Raw genomic sequence first — 26,087 nt, forward strand, 5'->3', positions numbered from 1 at the left:
TCATAAATTGGATAATACTGTGTCCCAAAGGAAAAAGTGACTGAACACTTGTGAGTTGACATTTTTTTCTGAGAAGAGGGTTTCTTGAGCAGCTACCCAAAATGTTACCTGGCTCACTGACGGGGGCCAGCAGCCCCTGGACAGGCTCTTTGCCACAGACCACCCAAGAGAACTTGCTATCCTTCACCTTGGCGCTGCAGAAGTGCCTGCGGGCCACCCAGCTCGCTCAGGCTCTGGGGTCTAAGAAGTTCTACAGGGAGAACCACAGTAACACACTGATCTTAAAGAGCCGGGGGGCTCTTCCTCAACACCCCCCGCCCCCAAACCTTCATGACTTAGGGCTCTGCATCAGTGTGCTTGGTCAGTGCACGTGATTCCAAAGCCCATGTGCTGGATGTGAGAGCTGTATTTGCAGCTGGCCTGCAGGTAAAGCGCAGTTCTAACTCTGCTCACCACACACGCTGTCTAACCCGAGGCGGCAGCCAGGACACCCCCATCTTTCTAAACCGTAATCCGGAATGAGCAGCAACCGCTGTGGAACTGCTCTTGCCCTCTGAACTGTTAACCTGATTTGAGGGAAAATGTCTAAAATGCTTGTATATGTGCTTTTCCCAATAATTAGAATTGAAAACACTGTTCACCTAGATGGTTGAACTAAACACAATCTATCACCATATATAGCTACTCTATAGAAGTGAACCATTACTGCACACAGATTATAAAAAATAAAGATAAAATAATTTGCTAACGAGCAAATATGGGGCTGGAGAGATGGCTCATTAGAAAAGAGCACTGCCCACTCTTGCAAGGACCGAGATTCAGTTCCCCCAACCCACATAGTAGCCCATGGCCCTCTGTAACTCCAGTTCAGGAGATCTGTAACTCCAGTTCACAGACCCTCTTCGGCCTGTGCAAGTACCACGCCTACACATGGTACACTCATAAGCCTAAAAAAACTTCAAAATGTAAGAAAAGCAAACAAGATTGGCCAGAATAGGACATGCCTGTAATCCCAGAGCTTGGAAAGTGGGTCACAATTCAAGGCCAATATGGATTATATAGTGAGACCCTGTAAATCAAGGAAGGAGGGGGATAGAGGCAGGAACAAAAACAATGAGATTTTAAGTTCAATTAATTCTTTCCTACAAGTTGCTGTACAATCATAGCATAAATTTAAAAATGAAAGTGAAGGAGGTTGTTTGGGTATTAATGGTTAAAAAGAGGAAAGAAATACTGAGATCAAGCAGTTATTGAAAATCCAATTCTCTAGAATGTATAATCAATATAAACTTATAAACAGGGATATACATTAATGTTACACGTATTTAAGCAAATATTTACTGTGTATCTACTGTCTGTGTGTAATACACAGCAAAACAACTCGTATAATCACAAATCACTTTCTTCTCACTCCCTAACCTATGTTTCTATATATTATTGATTCTAATTCATGAAATCTACCATTGAGCTACACTGCCAGTTGGATTAGGAGGCATCTTTAAGATAGCTGAGCTGGGCATGGTGGCCCTTGCCCTTAGTCCCCACACTATGGAGGCAAAAGCAGCCAGATCTGAATGTGTTCAAGGCTATTACAGCCTACAAAGAGAGTTCCAAACTAGCCAGGGCTACACAGAGCGACCCTGTTTCTGAGAGGGAAGGAAAGGAGAAGAGAAGGAAGGAAGAGAACAGAGAACTCTGCAGCAGAATGAAAACAGTTTAGCCACTTTTAATTCTTTGAATTTATTTTTTAAATTATGTGTCTCTGTGTAGGTTCCAGCATGTACGTGGAGGTCAGAGGGTGTCAAATCCCCTAGAGCCAAAGTTGCAGGCCCCTGTGAGCCGCCTGATGTGGGCCCTGGGAACTGACCTCTGGCCCTCTGCAAGAGCACACCCTCAAGTTCTGAGCCCTCTAGCCTGGTTAGTGGTTTTTAAAGTAAAATTAGTCACCTTCCTTACGGCAGCTGCTTTCTGCAGCCGCCTGGGTAAGTGGGCAGAGAAGCGTCAGCACAGAGTTTAAAGATGGGGAAAGATTTGTTGACCTGGAAGGAGGCAGACACCCTGGGTCTTCTCCCCTCACCCACCCCGGCCAGCAGCCTCACCCCTGGGAGATGGGTGTGCTCCTCCGAAGCATGTGTCACAGAGCTCCCAAGTCTAACAGGCGTGGACTGCTTTTGTGCCCATGTTGTTAAGATCCTGACCTGGCTTCTCAGCAGCTCTCCATGGCTCCCTCTCCACCGCCCTGCCAACATGACCTGCTCTTCCTGTGGGCTCTCAGGCCACACCCCCGACGCAGCCTTCAGGCTTCCTGGCTAGAATTCCATCTGTACTAAGTGCCAAAGAGCGACTTTTCCGAGGTGTTCGCCCCGCAGTCTCTGCAGATGGACCCCTGATGTCACCTGGATTTGTCTTATCTTTTCCTTTGTTTCCTAGCTTCATATCACAGTGATAAGAACCCTCAGCTTGTTTCCTCCGCCTGCTGCCTGGTTTCACCCACTGTGCTGACTCTAACCTTCTAGACTGGTGTGTGGTTCTACAAGGCCGTGAGGTTCCATTTAGTGCCTTTGCAGGCTTGGCCTTTGCTGGGATTATGTGCTACGTCAACTCAAGCCAGCCTCTTCCCAGCTGCGCACCGTCAGCCATGCAGATTCTGCTCAGAACCAACAACTGGATTCATAAGGCTGGAGGAATCATAGTAGGAGAGGGAGTGAAAGCAAAGAAAATACACTTTGTAAACATTTCCTTCACAAAGCAAGTTCACTTGATTAAGCTGAAAATACTTAATAAGCTAACGAGCATATGATAAAAGCCCATATTCATGAGGTAAAAATAACAGAAGTACTAATCCTAACTAAGCATCCTTTTCCTCTCTAGAGGGTGTGCATGAGGAAGGGGTGCAGATCTGAGCTTATATCATGTTAATTCCATGTGTAAATTAACATAATGTAAAGTAAACACAAGGTGAGCAGTGCGAACAGCAGCTTCCAAATTACCATCAGCTCAAAACAACCAAATTTAGCCCGATTTCAAAGGCATTTGACCTCTAGACATGAGTGCCGTTAAGGATAAAATTTTAAAATGGCCTATTTCTTCCATAAGGAATATCAAATATTCCTAACCTCCCTCCCGGACATGCTCCCATCAGTCAGTGATAATGGGCCTGAACATGAAAGTGATAATTCTAAATAGGAAACAAAGGAAAGGCCCACGTTAATCACATAATTGTGCCGCAAGCTAGCACCTGATTATCCTTAGCGACAAATACAAGTATTTCTCTGCCAGGAGACCTGCTTCAGTCCACACCGACTGCTTGGCCTGCGCCTTCCGTACACAGGTGACCATGCTGCTTCGCCTGGAGCTTGCTTATTTCAAGAGAGCCACGTGAAGAAACTCACAGTTCCCAACCCTTTGGAATGCTAACTTAAAGTGGCAATTGTGGAAAAATTCAAGTTACTAAGCAACATTTTCCATTGCACAGAAGGGGAGGATTTAGCTGTCATGGGCCAAATTACACTTTATGTACCAAATAGCTACAACAGGAGCGAGGCTTCCACTGCGTCCTGCTCATTACCTAGCGGCTGAGCCCTTCCATCTAGGGCCTTCCTCGAGTACCTGTCTCTACGGGGCCTTACCAGAGCCACAAGCCAGCTGCCTGCCTGCCTGCCTCCCTCCTGCTCCTCCACCCTCCCTTCTTTCTGCTTATCTGCTTGCCTCCCCCTCCCTCTCTTTCTCCCTCCCTCTCCCCATCCCTTCTTTCCTTCCTCCCTCTCTTTCTCCCTCCCTCTCCCCATCCCTTCTTTCCTTCCTCCCTCTCTCTCTCCCTCCCTCTCCCCATCCCTTCTTTCCTTCCTCCCTCCCTCTTTCTCTCCCTCTCCCCCACCCTTCTTTCCTTCTTCCCTCCCTCTCTCCCACTCCCTCTTTCTGCCTAGCTGCCTGCCTGCTCCCTTGTTTTCAGAACTGGAGCCTGAGCCAGGGCCTTTCCTTACACTGACAAAGGAGCTAGCACTAAAGCTGCGACCTCACTCTGTTGTTGGTTTTGTTGCTGCTTCTGTCTGTTTTGGCCTTAAGACAGACTCTAAGTCGCCTTGTTCTGTAGCTCAAGCTGCTCTTGCATTTGCAGTCTTTCTGAGCAGCTGGAATGGCAGCGTGTGCCACTAAGCCTGGCTTTATGACTTCTAATAGTTAAACTACAGTGCCCTTCTAAAATGGGCTTACTTTCTACACTTGCGTAATTCCCACTCTGGTCGGAAGCCGCACAGACTTGTCTGAACCTGGAATTTTAAGATCTGATAAAGGCAGGTGTGGTAGTGCTCACCTAAATCCAGTGCTTGGGAGGTAGAGGCAGGAGGACCAAGAGCTCCAAGCCAGTGGGAGCTACATGAGACTGTTCACAAAACAAAAAGGGGCTGAAGACACAGGCACTACCGGAACACCATCACTGTTGCGGACACAAAGCGCCTGCCACTGCTTTCTAATTGTTTATGCCATGTCAGTTTTATTCAAAGGTTTCTTTATGCAGTGGTCTATAGAAGTGGGAGGAGAAGAAAACGGAGTACTGAGAGGTGAGTATGATAAAAACATATGGTGCTCCATGTATGAAATACCATGAGACTTGTTGTGTATAATTAATACTCTCTCCTAGCTGGGGTCTCTGTTGCTCTGACAAAGCATGGTGACTGTAAGGAAGGTGGGGAGGGAAAGGTTTCTTTCCTCTTACCGTCTGTAGTTCATATCCAAAGTCAGGGGAAGCCCTGAAGGCAGGAAGCTGGCTGGAGGCAGGAACCGAAGCTGAGGCCTTGCTTACTGGTTTGCTCCTCATGGCTTTGCTCACCCTGTTTTCTTATATCACCCAGGACCACCTGCCCAAAGGGTCCTCCCTGTATTAATACTGGGCCTCCCTGTATTAATCACCAATTATGAAAGGGCTACAAAACTGCCCATGGAAAATCTTATGGAGGCATTTTCTCATTGTGAGTCCCTCTCTCCCAATAACTAACTTGTTCAAGTTCACAATAACCAAGACTCTTGGTAATAAAGCCCCTTCCTGCGTCAGCCCCGCCCAGATCAGACTGAACTTGGTGCGTCAGCACAGGAGAGTTGCTGACCCGGCCTTCTTCGTGGCCTCCCAGGAGCACCAGCTGAGGCTGCTCTCTACAGAAGCAAGGCTTGTGTCTACTCTACTCTCCGCTGTCAAGTTTAAAGCCACTTGTAAAGCTGGAAAGGAGACATAAGTGTTTAAAATGGTAGTGAACACCAATTTTCTAAGATATTCAGAAGCTTAATCAGAGCTTTCGAAACCTTCGAAACTTTCTGTCTCCCTAGGGCTTTCAGTGTTCTCTGTCATTTAGTCTGTGACAAGGCGCGCACCAAAAGCAAAGCTAAACAGAGCAAAGAAATGAGATGCAAATATGCATGTCAAATCCGCGCATTATGTCCTACACCTCTTTAACAGATTCCGGGCACTCAGCGCTCTACACTGCACTTCATGTCAGACCTAACACCCGCCCTGAAGCCTTCTCTCCTGTGGAGAGGAATTCGATAGAAGCAGCTTTCATGCCTCCATTTTTTTCTCGCTGCCATTCCCTCTGAGATGGTAAAGAAAAGCCGCTGCACTTTCTTCCTCAAGCGTCTTTACTGAATGCGGCCCTGACATTTTCATTCTTACTTGCTTACGTTCCGTACAGGGTCTCACTGTTAGTCCAGGCTGACCTTGAACTCATGTTCCTCCTGCTTCAGCCACTCAAGGGCTAGCATTACAGAAGCGCACCACCATGCTCAACTTGCTCCAACGTTTTAAAACTCATTTCCTCTGTATACAAAAGATAGAGCAAGGTTCGTGTAGTCACAAAGTATAAGTGTGATATAAAACAAAAACCTTCAAAAACAGATTTTTCAGAGTACAAAATTTCTGGTAAAAAGACGACCTAGATTATTTATTAGATGGGTGGAAATGGATTTGTTTTGTTTTGTTGCTTATTTTTTGAGACAGGCTCTTGCTACGTAGACCAGGCTAGCCTAGAACTCACTAAATAGACTTGTCTGACTCTGAACTCTTCCCGTCTCTGCTGCCAAAGTACTAGAAATATAGACATACAGCACCCCACTTCTCCTGTTCCCATGCTTGAAAGAGTAAAGACACAATAAATACTGCAAGGCCCATGTAGTCCCAAGTACAAGTGTGCCATGAAAAGTAACCAGGGTAGGTGGCTTAATCCACCTGCCAGAATACTTGAGCAATTTATTAACCGGTAGGTCAGTGCTTCCTTCCATTTAGACCCTTTCCATTCAGGAGATTCAAAGACACAGAAGAGATTACAGCAATGACCTGACATCTTATAAATTGTTCCTATACACAAGCACATGGGCTTCCTTATGGCCGAAGGTAGTCCAAAGATCCTCCTGGAAGCATTTTATACAGTGGCTAAAAATTAGTGCATGCTTAAACTGGCTTCTTAGGTCGCCCAAGTCTTCTAAAGCTGTGCTTCTCATTCCTGCCTTGCTGTTCAACAGTTTTCTGAGCATCGACAATATGTCATAGTCTGGTATGGCACGGAAAAGACAAGTGAGTAACCAGCAGCCTCCGAGGCTGAGGAGCTTCGCAATGGTAGTTACACACACCATTGTAACACAGGGCTGATGGGACAGTAAAAGAAAGCTTGGGGTGATGTTGAGGCACAGAGTAAGAACATGAACGAGGGCAGGGGAAGTGTCCGGAGGAAAGCATGTCCCAAGGGAGCCCGTAGAGAGCAGCGTTTAACCGTATGGATGAACACTCAAGAAGAAGGCAGCAAGCACTTCAGCATGGAGGCTGACATTACAGGACATTTGCCAAGGGTGATGTCAAGCCTCCTCAGTTCTGGACTCACAGAAGCTCAGCTCTAAGGAACTGTCTGTGCCGTCCTGGCCTGCGGGTGGCCACACACCCCTGAAAAGTCCAGCAAGAGGGATATCACAGATAGATCTGAATTTTAGGCACAGTGGTGACTCGAGAAGGTTGAGAGGAAGCACAGGCTAGGCACAGCTTCCTAAGCCTGTGTCCCAGTGTCACCACTAGGAAGGAAGCTATTCCTGAGCGTCTACAGAGCACTCTTCTGCTGTGACGTCATTTTGGAAATTCAAGTGCACCACCAGGCTGGTCAAGGACTCATCCCTGGAATGACCGGCTGCCTTGGGTATGAGCTGAGCTAGTTGCGGACAGTACAACTGCCTTGACAGTAGAGGCCAAGACAGAAAGCAGCCACTCTTGTCTGTCCATCCATGTTAGCTGTGTAACTCCAGCTCAGCAGCAGCAGCAGCAGCAGCTCATAAATAGTAGAGCAGAGCCTGTCAGAAGTGCCCAGTCATGCTGGATTTACACTGAAGCACCTTAACAGAGATGAATTCTGGATAGCACAGACTTCTGCTGCCTTCATTCTTCCTAATTTATGGTGTGCAAAAGCATTGTACCCTGCAGCTGATGGCACTTCCCACTAAATAAAAGGTGGCTGTTCAGTCCTCACTGTGCCACACTTCCCGGAGGCCTTTCAGGTTGTCTTGGTTGCCTCAGTGCTGGGGGCCGTAGTCGCAGCAGGTACAGAGGTAACACAGCGGAGCTTGCTTGTTTCCCCTGAGTGGGCCTTTATTCACCCCGCAGGAGAAGCCGCAGGAAGAACCAACCTATGCAAGCCCAAGATGAACGCACAGCAGCCAGGCCTGACAGCTGAAGGACTCGCCCCGCCCACAGCGCCACCTGCCCCGCCCACAGCGCCGCCTGCCCCGCCCACAGCGCCGCCTGCCCCGCCCACAGCGCTGCCTGCCCCGCCCACAGCGCTGCCTTGCCAGCCTTCTTTTTCACCAACCGGTCAGAACAGCATTCATCGCCAATATATGTTCCCTTACTCTGATATCAAAACTTCTTCCCCAGCCAAACTGCCCAAACTATGACTCTCTTCACCCCTCCCGTCCATAACAGCTGCTTCTCTGACTTAATTCCTGTAGCCGGGCCAGCTAGGATGCCACTCCAACTGTTGGCTAACCCAGCCTCTCAGGGACAAAAGCCGTTTAGACACCCACTGAATTTATTTCTCAACCAGTATTTTCATTCATACGGTTAATAGGAAGGTCCCCAGAGCCTCTGTAGACAGACTGAGGGCATTTTCCAGATTTATTTAGAAGGAAAAGCCAAGTCTAAAGAAATTAATGAAAAGGTCTTTTAGGAACTGGCCACGCCATCAGAAGACAAGCTCACACCTTATACAGGAAATCGTTTAATAAGTAACATTCCCTCTGACAAGATACTCTCATCTTCTGCTCCGTGTGGTTCAACAGGACTTGCGCTATGGACCTGCACCTGCTTCAGGGAGCCCATGATGTCTGACAATGCTGAAGCCTTCTTAGACACAGATGTGACTAACAGGACTCCAGCTCCAATATTCACGCTCAGCAATGTGGAAAACAATGTGACATTTCTGGCACAGGACGCTCTAGCAGTGCTCCAACCGCTCTGGAGACAGAGCCGGGACTGAGCAGGGAGAGGATCTGCCCCACTCAGTCAGGAGGTGTGCGCTGTGGCTGTGTCTCTAAGAACAGCACAGACAGCCAAACGGGTCACATCACAGTAGCCTCAGAAGGAGCGTTCACAAGCGAATGTACTCTACACAAGCACAGTGGGCCTCAGAGCAGAGTTCACCCTTGAAAGGTAGAATTCACCAGTCAAAAGGACAGGAAGCTGAAAATGCCACAGTGTGGTCATCCACACTGAACGGGCATAAACATTCAGGTAAATCAATAGACAAGCATGGAGTGACACACAGCTCTGTGCATGACAGAGCACAGAGTAATAAAACTTCAAGATAGACGTGGGCCTGCTGGGCACTGCTGGCCACACCTCCCAGGGTTCACTGGCCTGTTGTGGAGCCATTGCTTTAAAAAGTGCAAAGCCAAAGATAGTTATCTAATTATCAAGAATAACCCGAATTACTTTCTTTGCCTCACTATAGCAGAGATGTCCTCAATGCTCACAGTAAATCCATTAAAATGTGAACAATAACTCAGAGCAATGGAAAAGCACCAAGAAAAGGAGTCGCGGAGGCTTCACATTGGATAGTGAAAAGCAGCTACAAGATGTGAACAATGGAGAAGCAGAATTGGCTTTGTCCCCTTTTGGTCTCAACTGTGTCCCCTATAATTGCTGTGATTTGCAGCTCAGGGCTTTAACCTGTGTGCTGTTTCCAGACACAGGAAGGAACCTGGTAGTCATTAAAAAACTGTCACATAAACAGCCAGTTACCCGCTCACCTGGGGGGTCTACCATTGGGCAAGTAGTTTAGAATACCAATTTGGTTTATTTTTCTACCTGCAAGCTCCCTGACGAAAGGGCAAGCTGGTGAATTTTCTCAACATCCAACCCTTAACTTCCACACCAGCAGATGAGAGGAAAGCCAGGGAGAAGTCAAAATGAGTCATCCATAGAAATAATGTGCTTAGAAAGACGAGGATGCAGACACAGCCAGACAGCTGTCTTTACGCTATATGGGGACCACAGGCCCGACAAAGCCTGAGTACCAAGCTCAGACCCGGGGACTCTGGACTCAGGGGCCTGAGGTCTAAGAGTCATGGTCTGGCTTGGCAGTTCCCTGGCGGCAGAACCTCCAAATGCTCATTTCACCTGTGTAATTCTCTATCTCTACCAACAACCTTGTTGGTTTCTGGAGAAGATTAAATGATACAAAGCATTTGAAGCACTCACTGCCGGACTTAGGAAATGTTTCACAAGCTAGTCCTCTGGGAAAGCTCTGCTCTTCATTAATATGCACTGCAGGAAATCAGGAGAACGCTGCTTTCCTCTTGATGGAAAGGGTCCTTCCCACCCAGTGTCTCTAGAAAGCCAGCTGGTTGTCACAGAGTAGGACATCTTGGCTCTGGGTGACAGGCTACTGACACAGGCGAGGAGGCGGGGCCTCATGTGTTACCTGTGCCCAGTGGTTCTTAAACACGATCATGCATGTTTCCGGGTCAGCTCCCTTCAGGCTCACAGCCTGATGGGGTTTGCTTTCTGTTGGAACTGATGACATCATAAACCTTCAACGCATCTAAGTCATATTTAATTTTCAAGAAAATGTGGTAGGCAGTCAGTAACTTCAAGTATCATGTGAAAAATGTAGCTTCTTCTGTCTTCATGGTCACCTTCCAAGACCTGTAATGACAATAACAAAAAAAAATTGCATCTATGTTCATGTATTAAACAGGACACTGGTTATTAAACTTAAAAGAATAGACATCCTCAAAGCCCAATGCAACAGTAGCTATATGATAGACCATATTATTATACTCAGTTTAAAGCTTCTCTTATTCTCTTACCTTGTTACTAAAAAATTGTAAGCTAAGGTGCCGCTAAGCTATGTGCATGTATTAAACAGTTACAGGCTTCTCCTCAATAATCAAAGCAGCCACTGCCCAGGGTTATGCACCAAGTCACCCAGGTTTAGTCTCCACAACTAAATAAGAAACTGTGCTATTGGCTTTCACAGAACTTTAAAAACGCCCAGTAATAAGAGAGCTGAGGATCAACAGTCACGGCAAAGAACGCTCACGACCGCCTGGTGAGCGCCAGAGGACAGAGCCCAGAACGTGCAGCTGCACACAGGTGAAGACTGGGCTTCAGATTCCACGCCCACAGACGGGCTCGGTGGGTGCTGCGGCCCACCTATCCCAGCATGCAGGAGGCAAATATGGGGATCCCCAGTGCAAGCTGGCTAGCCAGACTACCCAAGAGAGGGGTTTCTGGCTTCAAGTGAGACACCCTACCTCAGTCAACAAAGCGGAGAGTCATCAAGAAAGGCACCTGACAGCCACTTCTCACTTCCACGGGCACTTTCACACACAGGCACACACGCCAACACAAATGCACACGCGTGACCTTGAACACACATGTACACCACATGCACACACACATACACACCCACACACCATCATCAAGACTCCTTGGCCCAATACAGTTGAGTTTTGCTGTTTTATTGTTTCTCAATGGCTTTATAATGAAAACATTCAGCCACATGAGACCCTACATAAAAAAAAACAAAACAAAACAAAAAAAAAACCAATTGATTCTCAATCATTCTGTGGCTATAAACCAGGTGACGTTTTCCAGTTTTTCTAAAATATAATAAAATCCCAAGTAAGTTTGACAAATCAGTCAGGAAAGCATCAAAAGCAAGGCAGTGTCTTATCAGTTGTGAGTAAAAGGTGGCAAGCTTAGACATACAAAATGAATTATGTGGATAAAATGAGAAGAAATCCTAGCTGTTCCACTACTGTCAATGAAAGAAATTAAGGTAACAGACTGCACCCAGGATATGTGGAAGCTCAAAAAAATGACCAGATTGAATTGTGGCCAGTTCCATCAGCTCAGAAAGGACGAGGCCAGTTCAGAATATCACTTCTTTTGGCATGCATACAGGAGAGAGCCCGGAAGAAAGTGATTACGCCATCAGAGCGCTGGGAAACCCGTAAGGCTTCAGACTTGGGCCTGCACACCACCTCAGCAGTAAGGCACTTGCTGCCAAGCCAGACAGCTGGGGCTCCACACTCAGAACCCACACTGCTCAAGGGGAGATCAGTCCAGGAGATTATCTTCTGATCTCTTCACACGTGCATGGCATGCACATGGGTGAGTGTGTGTGTGTGCATGCACATAGATAGATGATCGATCATACATGCATACATACAGATGATCGATCATACATATATACATATATACATACATACATACATACATACATACATACGTACATGCATACAGAGTTGAAGCACACCTGCAGACTTGTGCAGGTTTGGGGGAGCTGGTTATTTTCACTCTATGTGGAGGATATCACAAAGGGGACCATGATCAATTACTCCTTTCTACCAACCATCAAATATGAGAGCAGGGCTGGTGCTGATCAGTTTGGATTTAGGGTAGAGTTCTTTGTGGGTGGAGAATTAAACACAGGAAACGTGAAGCATTCAAAACCAAGTGCTTCTGTGGGTGGGAACAGTCCAAGATGAAAGGATTTTCAAAAGGGGTTAGTTGTAAGAATGAGAACTGCAAGAATAGATAATTTTGAGTATGCTGCTAAGGAAGTGTGAAGGAGCAGTGGAGTTGTGAGCTATGTACGAGGGAAGGCCTATGAGGACGACCCCATCACTCGAGGAAACGGCCTGTGAAGGCACCCACAGTTATGCTCAGAGTTAGTGTGTACTAGTTCCCCAACCTTACTTCCTAGCACTACAGACGGGTGTTGCCAATGGACAACACCCACGGTGACCAGGGCCCCTTGTCACAAGTAGCTGTGCTTTACTGGACATAGCTGACGCTTTAAATAACGGGAACAGAAACCTAGTGTTTGCAGAGCATGGATTCTCCTGTTCCCTGTCACCTCACCTCTGCTCTCCTTACTCGGCCTAGATCACCTGGCTAGAGCTTATCAATGTCTAAGTTTGCAGCTGCGTGTTCAGTGATAAACTGGACTGTGAGTCAACTTCCTCATTGTCCTAAGCACTGCACGTCTGAGACAGCACCCATACCTGTATCCAGAGGACGCGGTGATGATGAAGACAGTCAAAGCACCTAGCTTATCCCAGAGGTAGAAAACTGCAAGACTCCTTAGGTGCTTTCCAACTCCAGGATTTAAAAACCCTTCCTCAAAGCAAAGAACACACATGCTGCCAATTGCTTCCAAGGAAAGAAAATGGAGAAGGGAAGAAAGCTGTTTTCTAAGATGCCTTTAATTCGGTTCTCAGAGAGAACTCGCACTTAGTCTTCTCGGAGATAGGAGAGCACAATCTGGAGGGGAAATGCCTCTTTTAAGAGAAACAGAGTGTTTCATCACCGGATTCGAAGTCCAGAGCTCTCTCTATGCAGTTATGTTCTCCTTCAGGCTACGGCACAGTCTACCCCCATCCCTTCAGGGAATCTCCTTTGGCTTTCCAATCACTTTTTGAGACAGGTGCCCAAACATTCGTAATGTGTCATGAATGTAGAAACATCAGCACAAAGGAAATTAGAGTAAAAAAAGAAATGAAGCAACGTAGATAACCTCAGTTGGAGACACGGAAACCTGTGGCCTAAGATCCCCAACACGGCCACAAGCACAGTACAAACACGGCATGAAGCCAGATGCTGGCCCTCCCCTCTCTCATCCTGGAACTAGAGAATCAAGCCCTGGCGCTCTCTGGGGCAGTATAAAGCTGGAAGAGATAGCTCCACCTTTGTGGGAGATGCATCAGGACACAAACTTCCTTGATTGCTGAAGTTTTCAATACATTGTCTACGTTTTCCACTTTTTTGTACTTATTCCCACCATTTTACTGAATTTCCAGGAAACAAATGAAAAATAGAGAGAAAAACAAGCCCAAAGCTAGGAACAGGGGAACGGTCCCTAGCTGCGATGTTTGAGTCCGAAGCACGGTAGTCACCTCTCCCTCCGTACCCTCTGCTCTCCTCAGGCCAAGCCCTGCAGTGCTGGGAGTGTTAGGGTGACACCTGTCCGTCTCCGCTCATAGCCAACACTTCCCATCAATACACATCTGCCTGGCAACTCAAACTCCATGCCGGAGAGAGCACCATAGAATTCTCTGACCATAACAAGTGATTGTTTATTCTTTCTTCAGACAAACTACCAACACACGCGTGCGTGTAAACACACACGAAATGCTGTTTATAACAGTGGTAGCACACACAAGCTTCAGGGTGTGGTCGCTAAATCCCTCATTTGGAGGAAAAGAGATAGGAAAGAGACAGCTTGTCAAAATACACTTATAACAGCCCAGCATTTCATCACAGATATTCACAAAGTCAGAACCGTCTCCATTATTCCCAAAGACATTGCTGATTGGCTGTATTTCTATCTTTAATATTATGGGTAGGAATAATTTATCTCATCAATATGGAAAGGAAATTTATATTAAATATTAATGGTGAATGGGAATAGCAGCCATAAGAGTCAGATGTGGTTTATTGGCCCTGTTTTGATGGTCCATATATTGCAGTTTTCGGTTATGGAAGAATAAACATATGCTCTATATCACACATAGACCTAATGCTCAAAGCAGAGGTCGTTTTCCCTATATCCTCAAGCAGACCATCCAGAAAACTTGATGAGTGAGAACAAAGCATATTCACATGCATGTATAAAAACACCACAATGAAATCCCGTGCTTTGTAAGCTAACTCAAGTAAAAGAAGTTAAAAAAACAGAAACAAAACAAACAAACAAAAAAACCCCAAAGAGCTGAGATTCTGCTGTTTCCTGATTACACCTCATCTCAGTGTAAAACTGCTTCTACCTCACGCCCTGCAGTCTGACTCCTATTCTTTCAAAAGCTACAACACTTAGGAAAGTTGGACATGTGTTAAAAATTACATTGTTTCTCAGGAAGTTCCAGTGATTATTTTGATATATCTCTTTCTCACTAGAAGACTGAATACAAATTATGAGTGTTTTGGCATTGAGTAATATATAATCTCATACTATTCTTTGCTTCTTTTGTCTTTTAAAATAATAATTCTCATAATGAGTTACAAAAAAAAAAAGGTACAGCAAAGGATGGCTACCTTAAGACAAACAGACTCAAAGTAAATTTTTAATCAGGGGAAACTTAGCCCTATTTGCAAGCCTATTTGGAAGGGTCCTGTGTATGTGGGGAATTAGAAGACATATGACAAAGGCTTTTGATGGACAAAACAGAGCAGAAGAAAGGTCAAGTGGGGACCACAGGTCGGAGAGTCCGAGAGAGAGGACACAGAGCGCCTCTTCCAGTGTTGCCGGGGCAGCGCAGTGCTGGTGCTCTACAGGCAGGGCAGGCCCCCCTCAACTTCCCTGTACCCCTCCTGGTGGTCCTGCCTTTGTGGAGAGGGTAAACGCTGAGAGTCTGAATGTTATAAACAGCATTCTGCTGTTTTCTAAGATTGGGGACTCCAAGCACTATGTGTCCACTTCAGAACTTGGCCTTCGAGCTGGCAGAGGGCACACAGGGCCCTAGCTCTGCCTGTAGGAGCCGTGAAGCCCTGAGGAGTGGAGGAAGGGTTCTTCCTTTACCACCCGCTTGGGCAAACGGTTTCTGCTCAATCTTTGTTCCTTCTGTCTCTTCCAGCTCAAATGATTATTTATGTACTTTGTCACGGCTGTTACAATCAGATAACCACCGAAGAAATATGAAGGCCTTTGGACAACCGTCTTTAGGAGTTCTAGCTGTAATGAGTCTGTAACTGTGTCGTCTTTGCGGTTGGCAAGCACTCCCTTTAAGGAAACAGTAGCCTAAAACTCAACCACTCAGCAGTGATTCTGTGATTGGAAATCTTTGCCTTTGCCTTTTTCTGAGCAATTGTCAGTAGAAAAACTTGTTGTTTTAGAATGCACATTTGGAATGCCCTAAATTGGTTGCTACTAAATACATAAAAAGTCTATTACTGTAGATGTGCTTACACACAAAATTCTGTCTAAGGGTGACGACTCTTCAAATACTGGGCACACCTGAGGGGGCAAACTTGTGCTCTCCATTACAACTAACAGCAGAGAAGGCTCATTGCAGACCCAACCACTCACACAACTTCCTCTTAGAGCCTAACAAGAGCTTACTAAATTGAAATGCTCCCATGTTCTAGTCCTCTGGCTCAGTTCCCCTCCCTACCTCCCATCCCCACTCCCCGCCTCTCTCAGAGTACTGATGGCAACACTAGGCTAGAGAAGCAAAGACAGGCCCTGACTCTCCCATGCTCGCCTCCACTTGCCAGAGTGTGACCCTGGCCCGTTTGCTGCTTAGTGTCCACCATTCAGGAAGAAGTAACTGTTTCGTTCTGCCACCTGGTGGGGCACTGTTAGCATACAGACTGCGCACAAAGAAGACGGCTCAATGCACACATTCCAAATGGCTTCAAGCTGTGATAAATGCAAGCTTCAAAACAGTTAACAAGATTGCACAGCATTGTTAATGGAATAACCCCACTATGTTTTACACATTCATTTCACAAGAACAGGCTTCCTTCCAGCTAGGTCACACTCAGGTTCCCTATAACTAAGCCATAAGCAGAATCAAAGGAGAAAAAAAATATAAAAATTAATAAGCAAATTCATACCTGAAATTGGGTTTGGAACTTTTAAGGCTATTTAAGACATCAAGTACATCAACTATTGTCCTTCAATGAAGTTTAAAAGCCACTTCAAAGATTTATTCATTGTAAAAATCACGTAGAATACGAAGGAATAAAATAGTTCAGACCCTAAAGCCTATGGCTCCAGTGTGGGTCGTGTGACTTCCGGGAACAGCGGCCTCCACACAAATGGAGGAAACTGTCTAATTCAGGCCTCAGACACGGGGTCCGAGAGGGTCGGGCCGTACCTCAAACATATTTTGTTAATCACTACCGTCTCACTGAGGCCAGCACCACACCCGGTTTAAACAGCAAGAACTGGGAGACCCTGCACGTTGGTCAGCATGGTCCGGTTGAACAAGCTACGGGATAGCCGTACGATGAACGCGACGTCACAACCTCTAAAAGAGGCAGTTCTTAGCTACTGCAAGAATGCCAGGGTCTATGTAAACATACTGGGGCTCGAATGCCATACTTAAGGGAAAGCAGCGCACCCTCCATGTGCCTGACAGACTGAAGCGGCCTCTGTGAAGACCCGCAGGGACTGAAGATGTGGGCATTAGGCACAGGGACTGCAGCGGGAGCAAGACCGACTTTCACTATACACCCTCTCACCCTCTAAATCATGTACCTTACTATGAACTGAGCGTGAAACGCTCCCCACGGGCTCACAGATCTGCACACTTGCCCTCCCGACGGTGTGCGACCTGAAAGGTTGGGAACCTGCTGAGCCAGGGTCAGCCAGAGGAAGCAGGCTGCTGCGAAGCAGAGCCTGGGTCCAGCCCAGCCCAGCTCTGGCCCAACACTGCGTCCTGGCCACCACTGCCGCATAACAAGCTCACACTCAGGCCCCAGCCTCAAGCCTCTCACCACCGCAGCACAGTGAGTCTCCAGGACCATACGCCAGAATGACTTTTAAGTATTCCGTTGGGGTCTGGTCACAGAGATGTGAAAGGTGACTAATGCAGAAGAGCGGTGTCACTGACTAGGTTTTGCAGTGAAAGCTCTAACCCTGTGGTTCGTGGGGCCCTGAGGTAGTCAGCAGTAGGGTAGGAAGGGTTTAAGCTCGGGTGACCATAGTCCTGGAGCGCTGCAGGCAGGACTTACTGGGTGGCCGGTGGCACGCAGGAGGCCACAGGCCAGGTCAGGTGAGCGGCGAGGTTCGTGCTGGTGCCTCTAGAGCAGGGCACAGAGCTCCTGCTTGGTGGAGGAAATGTCAGTGCAGAACCGCATTCAGGCTATTGTTCATCGCTCTTAACAGATTCACATGAGAGAGCACAGAACACGGAGAAGGGTGTGAGGAAAGATCCACAGGGGAAGGAGCGCAAGCTTAAGGATGCAGCTAGTTAAGTTAGTGCAGTTGAAGAGAAACTGGGGTGCAGGGGAAGGCCCTGGAAGGCAGGACTATCATCTACCGTATAAAAACCTAAATTCTCTTGAAAGGACAAAATAGGCAGCCCCAGAGGAGGCGGAGTTCCAGGAGAGCCTTGTATGGACTGCCAAAGGAGATGCCTTCACCGGCTCGGTGCTCACAGCCCAGTGGAGCTGTGGAGGAAGGGCCCAGACTCCACCACAAGCAGGCAGCAGGCTGTGGTGGCAGCATGCCACGGGCTGGGAAGGCTTACGCGGCTTGCAGAAGCAGGCCGTGTGCACTGGGTAGCATTCCTTTCATAAGGCTCCCAAGTGGGGCGTGCGTAAAGACGCCATATTGAAACCCACGTTTCCGTAGGAACCTGGATGTCTTAGATGCTACGGCAGCAGCACGTCCCCTGGGACAAGCTGTGGGTCCCAGTGGAGCTGACCCCAGCCAGCGTCCGCCTTTGCTGCAGAAGCCGGAGCAGGGCGCTCAGGCCTATCGGAGCCCTGAAGACGGCACCTTGACTCCTAGGTACCAGATACGACGCTGCACGAGCTGGTGTTTGGCCTTCTAGGTTTGCTTTTGCTTTCATCCAGCCTCCTCCTTGCTCTGGTCCCACGTCTCCCGTCCAGAATCAGAACGCTGACTCTGTGCCGCTGGAAGCTGGAAGTGTAGCGCCTGGTCTTTGATTTTGCAGGGGCTCGTAGTTAAAAGACGACTCTGAGTTATCTATCTGGAGACTTTGAACAACGCTAGTGCTGTAAAACTGTGGGACTTGTAAAGTTAGACCACTTTACGGGCCGGCCACACGCCCGTGGAGGTCGGGGCAGACGTTGTGGCTGAACGTGAAGTGTCTTCCTGATTCATGTGTCTCAACAGCTCCTCTGCCATGGCGGCCCTGTCCTGGGAAGCGGTGGAACATTTACAGGTGCGACCTGGGTGAAGGAAGCGGGTGACTGGGACGCGGGGCAGACATCTGACACTCTAACCTGGCTCTGGCTCCAGCGAGCTCTCCCCTCCTGAGCGCCATGGAGCCAGTCAGCTCACGCTTCTGCCCCTCTGGTCAAAAGCCCCTCCGTGTCACCCCTCCCTGCCATGAGGGGCTGCATTCCCTGAACGAAGAGCTGGGACAAACCCTCTCCCCTCACGCTGTTTCTGCCAGCTATTGTATCACCACCACAAAGTGAGAAGGAAGCAAAGGTCAGTTAACTGATGTGTGTGTGTGTGTGTGTGTGTGTGTGTGTGTGTGGTCACATTCCAGGGTACAGGTCTGACAATCACAGGGCATAGAGTGGTTCTTTTCTATCTGCCTTCAGGAGAGTTCCAGGAATCAAACTCAGTTCACCAGGTTTTCAGACAAGTGATCTCACCCACTGAGCCTGTCACCTCAACGTTTTTAATTTAACAAAGAAAAATAGCAAAATCACATTCTAAACAAAAGGTCAAATTCCCAAGTCCAGCTGAAGTACAGCAACAGTAACATTCTCCAGTGTCTTCCCAGCCCTTGGAGAAAAAGCCCACACACACAGTCCGCTGGGGGGTGGCTGGGTACAGCATGCTTTGGCCTCAAAGTGCTCGAAAGACATTCCAGACAAACACCTCTGAAGCAAAACCACCCAGCTGCCTTCAGCGTGCTTAGCCGCCCAGCTTCGGCCCCTCGGCCACACCCAAAGCTGTAGATACCCAAGCCACACCCTCCTGCCACCCAGATCCTCTCTAAAGCACGGATGATGTAAACACTGTGTGGGGAGTTGTCACACTGTATCGCCAAAGGAACAAAGACAGAAAAAGTCTGTTTGTGTTCACCCCAGATGCAGCCTTTTAAGCCTGAGTGTTTGCCATCTGCGGTCAGCTGACTCTGGCTGTAGACCTAAGAGAAAAGACCACTGCACACCTGCAGTTATGAGGCAGTTCAAGTCCAGCGGGATAAATAGACAGAACTCACATGCGGGGGAAGGGGGGGAAGGTTCAGAAGAGAGGTGACTCATTTTCACAGAGCACTGCTTTAAAGGCTAGTTTAATATCGCTGCTCAATAACCAGCAGAATTAATTTTATGCAGCTTATTTTCAGTCTGTGGCAGTCATAGCTCTAGTAATCACGAAGTTAATGTTTTGTCGGCTTTCTGTCAAATAGACCAGTGGCTCTTCAAGCACAGCTCCGAGGCTCCCCAACAGAACTTCCAGAGACTCTTTGTAAATTGTTTCAAGGACCTCATTTTAAGGGAAATGAAAATGAAGCTAGCAGGGACACATGTCTACAATCCCAGCACTCAGAGGGCTAGCAGCAAGAGGATCTAAGTTCAAGAGCAGCCTGAACAGAAATAAATAAACAAACAATGAAAAGGAAAGTGAAGGCAATCAAAGTGAGTCAGCGTAAACACGGCACACTGCAAAGATCTCTCCCGCACACACACGGCTCCCGCCCGACGCCTTCCCACAGTCACATCACGGCGGCTTCAACACTACCGTCCATCTCGCCCACTTTGGACTTTCTTTGGAAATTTTATAAAACTATAAAATCTGACTTTAAAAAGAGACTATAGCTTGATAAAAATCAAATGTCATTGCCTTTAACTGTGTTTCTTTTCTTTTATGTGTATGAGTGTTTTTGCATGCATGTGTGCCTGTGTTCCATGTGCCTGGTGCCCAAAGATGCCAGAAGAGGGCATTGGATCCCCGGGAACCAGGGTTACAGAGAGCTGTGAGCCACTGTGTGGGTGCTGAGACCCCAGATCCTCTGAAAGAGCACTGAGCCATCTCCATAGACCCTGAATGTTCCCTAAACATTTCTCTTTCCAAAAATTTCATCGTTAAGAGCAGAGCCGACTGCTTCGAAGGTTGGCTTCTTTTTGCCACAGACATCATTTTGTAGAAGTCTAAGGCAGAATTTGAGAAGAGACTGGTTGTCTCTTCCTCGTGTGCCAGAGTGAGGCACATGAGCCTGTGATTCCAGCTACGTGCCCTCCAGCACGTGCACACCTAGCTGGGTACACAGGGCTGAGGACTAGCCAGCAGCTGCTGACCTTTCAGAGCCCTGACGACAGAAGAGCCCTTGTGCAGTTTGCTGTGGACAGTAATGGAGGCTCCAGTTTCTGCTTCTGGGACCAGAATTTAGGCTTCCTACTTCTGCAAGAAATAACAGCAAAAGCTAAAATGACTTGTATGAAGACATTCCTCCGTCACAGGAAGGCTGGCTGGCTGGCTGCCACTACCCCGCCAAGCAGACCTGCAAAAAAAAAGAGGCTGGCCTCCTGGGGAGAAAGGCCCAAAGCAACTGGAGATGGCCGCTAGCCCTCCTCTTCCTCCGTTTGTGCACTCTTGCCTCTGTGGCAACGGGCACGGACTGGACGGTGCCAGGCTACCTGTACTTCTTTAATTGAACGTCACTAAATTAACATGTGTGACAACATCTTCATCAGGAGAGAGGGACAAGAAAAGAAACCCAAAGACTGTGCTCTGAACTAAGCTGCTGCAGACAGACTTCACACGGTACCTTCACTCTCCTAGAGGTGGAGCTGAGGTAGAAACAGGAGTCAAGCAGGCCGGGGCTCCTATTCCACCACAAAGTGAGCTGCACATTAGCTCCATTAGCTTTCAAAAGCAAAGGAGTCCTGACTGCAGCTCAGACACAGGGCTCTGGTCTAGCACAAGTCAGGCCCTAGGCTTGACCCCTGGTACCACAAAAGTGAATAAAATACATAAATAAATCAAACCCACTGTGAAAGGAATGTGAAAGCAAAAAGGAAACCTGGCACTTCTTTTGTTTCTTTTGCAAAGATAATTTTATGTGAAATTAGCCTGAACATCTGCAGAGCTTCACTCTGTCATCTACGCAAAATTCATGCTCAGACCCCATAGCACCTGAACCGTGCTACCTGCAGCTTCTCTGGGGATCAGGTTATCACAGCTCCTAAGGCCAGGCATGGAAACACCTTTATCCAGGCACTTTACAGAAGCCAACATACTTCTCAATGAGGTGGATAAATGGTTGAAAACCCAACAAAGCAGTGGGCGTGGGAGTCGGATGCACAAAAATAGTGTGCCATCAGGTCCAAGAATTACTCTCAGTACAGTAATGTGGTAGACAGAAACTTCACTGGGAAGGATACAGTCAGTAGACACTTACACTTCAAGAATACATGCAAAATGGCCCGAACCTCAGAAATCACTGCACCCCCCCCCCTTGTTCCTCATTCTCTGGGTTTGTTGTATTGCTTTAGGGGGCAGGGAGAAAAACCAGGGAGCCAAGGACATATACAACAGACTTGACAACACTCTTCAGAGCAGCTACCCTGGAGAAGCTTCACAAACAGGAACTTTGCACAGCAAAATCATACCAGATTCCATGTACATTGTATGTGCACATATTGCCAGTCTTCATACCACATGTGAAGACTCTAAAGCAAGGAAGTCTTCCAAAGAATGGCTCAGATTTTCCCATTAAATAAACATGATACTGTTTCTAAACTATTTTACACTCACTCCTATAAATATAGTATTAAAAATACTGCCAATTAGAAATTCAGTAATAGACAGGATGCTCTATTGAAACATTGTTCAGAAGGAAGGGAAACAAAACAAACGTAAGCATCTGGGTTTCAGGAACTAGCATTCATCTGATAAATAAACAGGGAAATCTGCAGCAATAAATTCTAGCTAGTCTATAGCATCCTTCTGTGAGGGATAAAAAAGAGAATTTTCATTTCAAATCTGGCCATATCCAAACATGTAGTTTTGAGCTTCCAAAACTATGTTTCTCATATCTAAAGATGGGTTAAGTCTGAGTATTTAGTTAGTATCAGAGAGTATTGCATATAAATATATTGTTTATTGAAATAATAGAGGGATTGTCTTCAAAACTTACACAACCTTTTTTATTATCTGTTTTGAGAGTTTCATCCATAAGATACAGAAACAAGTAAAAGAACTGCTGGAAATATTTCACACCATTCCATCACAGTCACAGCTTTCATCTAATATAATCAGTATTCTATATTTATTGCCTGTAAAAAACCATAATTACTCTTTGATTTGATCAAAATTACTAGGTGACTTGAGCAACTGAATCAGCCATCCAGACTATGGAGTAATTGGTCAAGTCAGTGGTCTGTCGACATGACTGACGGTTTCGGAACCGTGGATTAGGCTCTACGCCGCTACCACAATCCTTCCAGCTCTGGTCCAAAACCTTGGCTAGGCTTGTTTCACTCACAGGCTAGTTTCTTCGTGATTTAATTTAGTTGTACACCCATGAGCTTTTCCTTCCCTTCAAGGCAAGAAAGGGAAGTGACGACACATGCCAGTGTACAGAACTCAGTGAGATCTGATGTTCGTGTTTCGGGGGAGAGTGAAAGGACGAGGAGGAAGAAAGGGTTGTTTTGTTACCAGATTAGAGGGATGAGATCAAGGAAAAGGAAACAAAAATGGTTTCTTACCAATCAAGCCACTTCTCAGAACTTCAGATTCCATCAGAGGCCACAGTCCTATTGACAAGGTGCCAAAAGGGTCTAAAATGTTCTTACCCAAGGAGAGTGTGTTTTGGAAAGAGTGAGGAAAACAATATATTTAAAGGCTAAGGAAATTTTTCTTCCATTTTCTAGGGTCAGGGAAACATCTATCACATGGACACACAAACACCTTACAGAACAGAAGATCAGAGGCTCTCCGTAAGGAGATCAGAGAGCCTGCGCCTCTGGGGCCTAAAGCACGTGTGTGAACAATCCTCTGTGACTGCTCTCCTCACTGCCTCATACAGTCATGGGAGAACCAGAAAGTAGAACGTACCAGCCCCAAAAATATGATGAGAAAATAATTAATTCTAATCTGGCTCTCTCCCTGGAAAAAGAATTTTTTTAAAGTCATTAAATAGGATAATTAGATAATGAAGGTTTAAAAAAAAACTGTTCATACTCAGAAAATAGTTACAAACTTCTCAGAAGTAACTGGACACATTTAAATGACATCCTAAGGTCTCATTCCTCTTCACTCAGCTCTGACTCCCATGGCAGCACAGCCCTTGGCCCAGGCCTTCTGAAGCGCGGGGAGCCTATCTTTTCCTACTCCTGAGTTGACTCCATGACTCGGTCACAGTGGCTCCTCACAGCGGTAGACCCACAGCTAACAGTAACTGCCACACTGGAAATGTTTGCTCCAGGAAATGGCAATGGCCGCCAGGGAGAAGGGCTGCCATTCACTGAGCGTGTGCTCTATGCCAGACACCACCAACACTGTCACTTCACCATCACAGCCACCCAGCAAGGTGGGACTGCCTCTCCCACTTCGCAGAAGCCAGAAACAGAGCTTAAGGAAGGCATTGCTGGCAGGGTGAAGGTCAGTGCTGGGAGGAGAGAGGGAGAAGACTCGGTCTGCCGCTGTGGCAGGAAGCTTTGAACAGCTTCACCAAAAGCAGCTCCTTGGTCAGTCCTGACACTTAGTGTGTGCATTAACACAGAGCTGAGAGGGATACAACGAACACCTCATGCAAGTCAATGAGAAGTGACTGTGTGGGTGCACACAGAAGCGGATTCTCGCTCCCTCTCCTTCACTGCACGCGTCTCGGTTGGAGGAGCTTGCCGCTGTCTCTCTTCTAGAAGGTGCTCTCTGATGGGTACCTGAGGCAGCCCGAATCCGTAACTAGGAACATATGAGGATGGCTTATCCAGAACAACTGTGACAGACTGTCGCCAGGCCTTCAGAGGCCCAGCCCAGGTCTTGGGACTTTACGGCTGGGAATGGACACCTTCTGCCCAGGCTGGGAGAGAGCCAGAGTACAGTCCTACTCACAAATACCCACCTGAGACCCGCAGCAGTCACCTAAGGGACAACATCTGAGGCGTCGAAGGACAGCCAGGAAGGGAAAGGTTTGAGTATTATTTTAAACGGTACAGGCCTTCAGACGTGGAGCAAACTCCACCTCCCGCTAAGGAGACTGACAAATACAATTCAAGACTGCTCCAATACGCAAAACCGATGTTTTCCCACACTCGGCCTTTTATAGTTCAGGTCGACTACCACGCTACCTCAGGAAGGAACACAGGCTTTGTGCTACCTAACGCTCTGCCTATTTCCATTTCCACTGGCTAATTTATAAACACATAAATAGCAACAACATCAAGAACAAGAGGAATAAACTAAGCCGGTTTGGATGCAAGTGTAGCTTAACGATAGGATAGCGCTGTGCCTGTGGATACCCTGCCACTTGTGCAGACTGCAACCAAAGACCTGTTGTTCTTGGCCACTCTGCGAAAGACAAAAGAGCACTAAACAATGGCTCCACTTACAAAGGCCAGGCCCGTAAGTCTCCCCTGGTTCCTGAATAGAAATAATCCGCTCTAATCAGAAACTGAAAAGAGTAAGGAAATATTTTGCCTCCACAATTTTAGTCAATTTTCATTGGTAATAAAAGTGAGACGTACATTTTACATGTTTCCAGCCTCGAAAATGTACCCTTTTAATAGCTCAAGATGACCACAATGGCACAGAAACACTCAACACCTACGCCACTGTGTCCACTTTCACCCCGTATCACAACCAAAAATATCAGTTCATACTGTGTGGCTCTTTCCAGGAAGTGTTCCTACCCTTCTGAGTCTACAGAGCAGAGCTGTACCAAGGGGGCGGCTCGGAGAACCTGTTCCGAGGCAGGGGATCAAGCCCAGTCCACCTCCATGTTTAGCCCCATGCCACAAAGAAACCTACAAAGAGAAAGCACTGAGCATGTGAAGGGTGCCAATGCCTGTCTTGGGGACAGCCACGTTTCAGGTCCCACACTTTTGCTGTATGATCTGTTAAACATCGACACTCCAGGTAGGAACATTTAGTCAGCGTAGGATTTCATCCTCTTGTTAATTCTTCCTTTGTGTCAGATACACACGCAGCTCAGGACTCATGGGTCTACAGGAGAAGGTCTGTTGTGCCCGCCTTATAGAGGAGAAAGTACGGCCACAGAGAGCAGGGGGGTCAACTGACACCCGGCCCCAAGAACACCTTCCTCTGGTGCCCAGGCTCCACCATGGGCCATCCTGCAGGTAGCAGTGACAGCCGCATTGAAAGGTCCAGGAAGTATTGTGGACAGAAGGGTGACAGGCCAGAGAGTTGATCTCCGGTGTACTGGGCAGACTCGCAGAGAGCTCTGAGAAAACGTATCACAGGACAAAGGGGGAATGTAAAGAAATTAGCCCAGGGCTGGAGAGATGTCTCAGAGGTTAAGAGCACTGTCTGCTCTTCCAGGGGTCCTAAGTTCAATTCCCAGCAACCACATGGTGGCTCACAACCATCTATAATGAGATCAGGTGCCCTCTTCTGGTGTGAGGTTGTATGTGCAGACAGAATATTGTATACATAATAAATAAATCTTAAAAAGGAAGGAAGGAAGGAAGAAAGAAAGGAAGAAATTAGCCCAACACACACAGACAAGCACTGGGAAAAAGATGAGACCTGTCCTTTGGTTCTTTGTCAATTGGATACAAGCAAGGGCCATTGGGGAAAAGGAACTCAATCAAGTAATGGTCTATAGGCAGGCCTGTGAGACACTTCTGGACTGATGATTGATGTGGGAGAGCTCAGCCCACTGTGGGCGGCGCCACTGCTAAGCAGGACGGTGTAAGAAAGCCTGCGGAAAGAGCT

At 47.2% G+C, this 26,087-nt stretch overlaps 1 protein-coding gene across 5 annotated transcripts in view; it reads right to left on the reverse strand.

The window, feature by feature from the left end:
• The window catches only part of Fhip1a (FHF complex subunit HOOK interacting protein 1A), a 215,468-nt gene that overhangs the window by 70,862 nt on the left and 118,519 nt on the right, over positions 1 to 26,087 (reverse strand). For 2 of the 5 annotated variants that reach the window (XM_021652496.2, XM_060378513.1), the window contains exon 2: positions 9,948 to 10,171. The exons of 1 other annotated variant lie outside the window; for it this stretch is intronic. In XM_021652496.2, coding sequence (XP_021508171.1) covers positions 9,948 to 10,052 — 105 coding nt within the window. In that variant the 5' untranslated portion in view covers positions 10,053 to 10,171. 2 more of the 5 variants (XM_021652498.2, XM_060378514.1) reach the window with 2 other exon arrangements.

Source organism: Meriones unguiculatus, chromosome 2 (genome assembly GCF_030254825.1).
Source record: "Meriones unguiculatus strain TT.TT164.6M chromosome 2, Bangor_MerUng_6.1, whole genome shotgun sequence".
Classification (NCBI taxonomy): Eukaryota; Metazoa; Chordata; class Mammalia; order Rodentia; family Muridae; genus Meriones; species Meriones unguiculatus.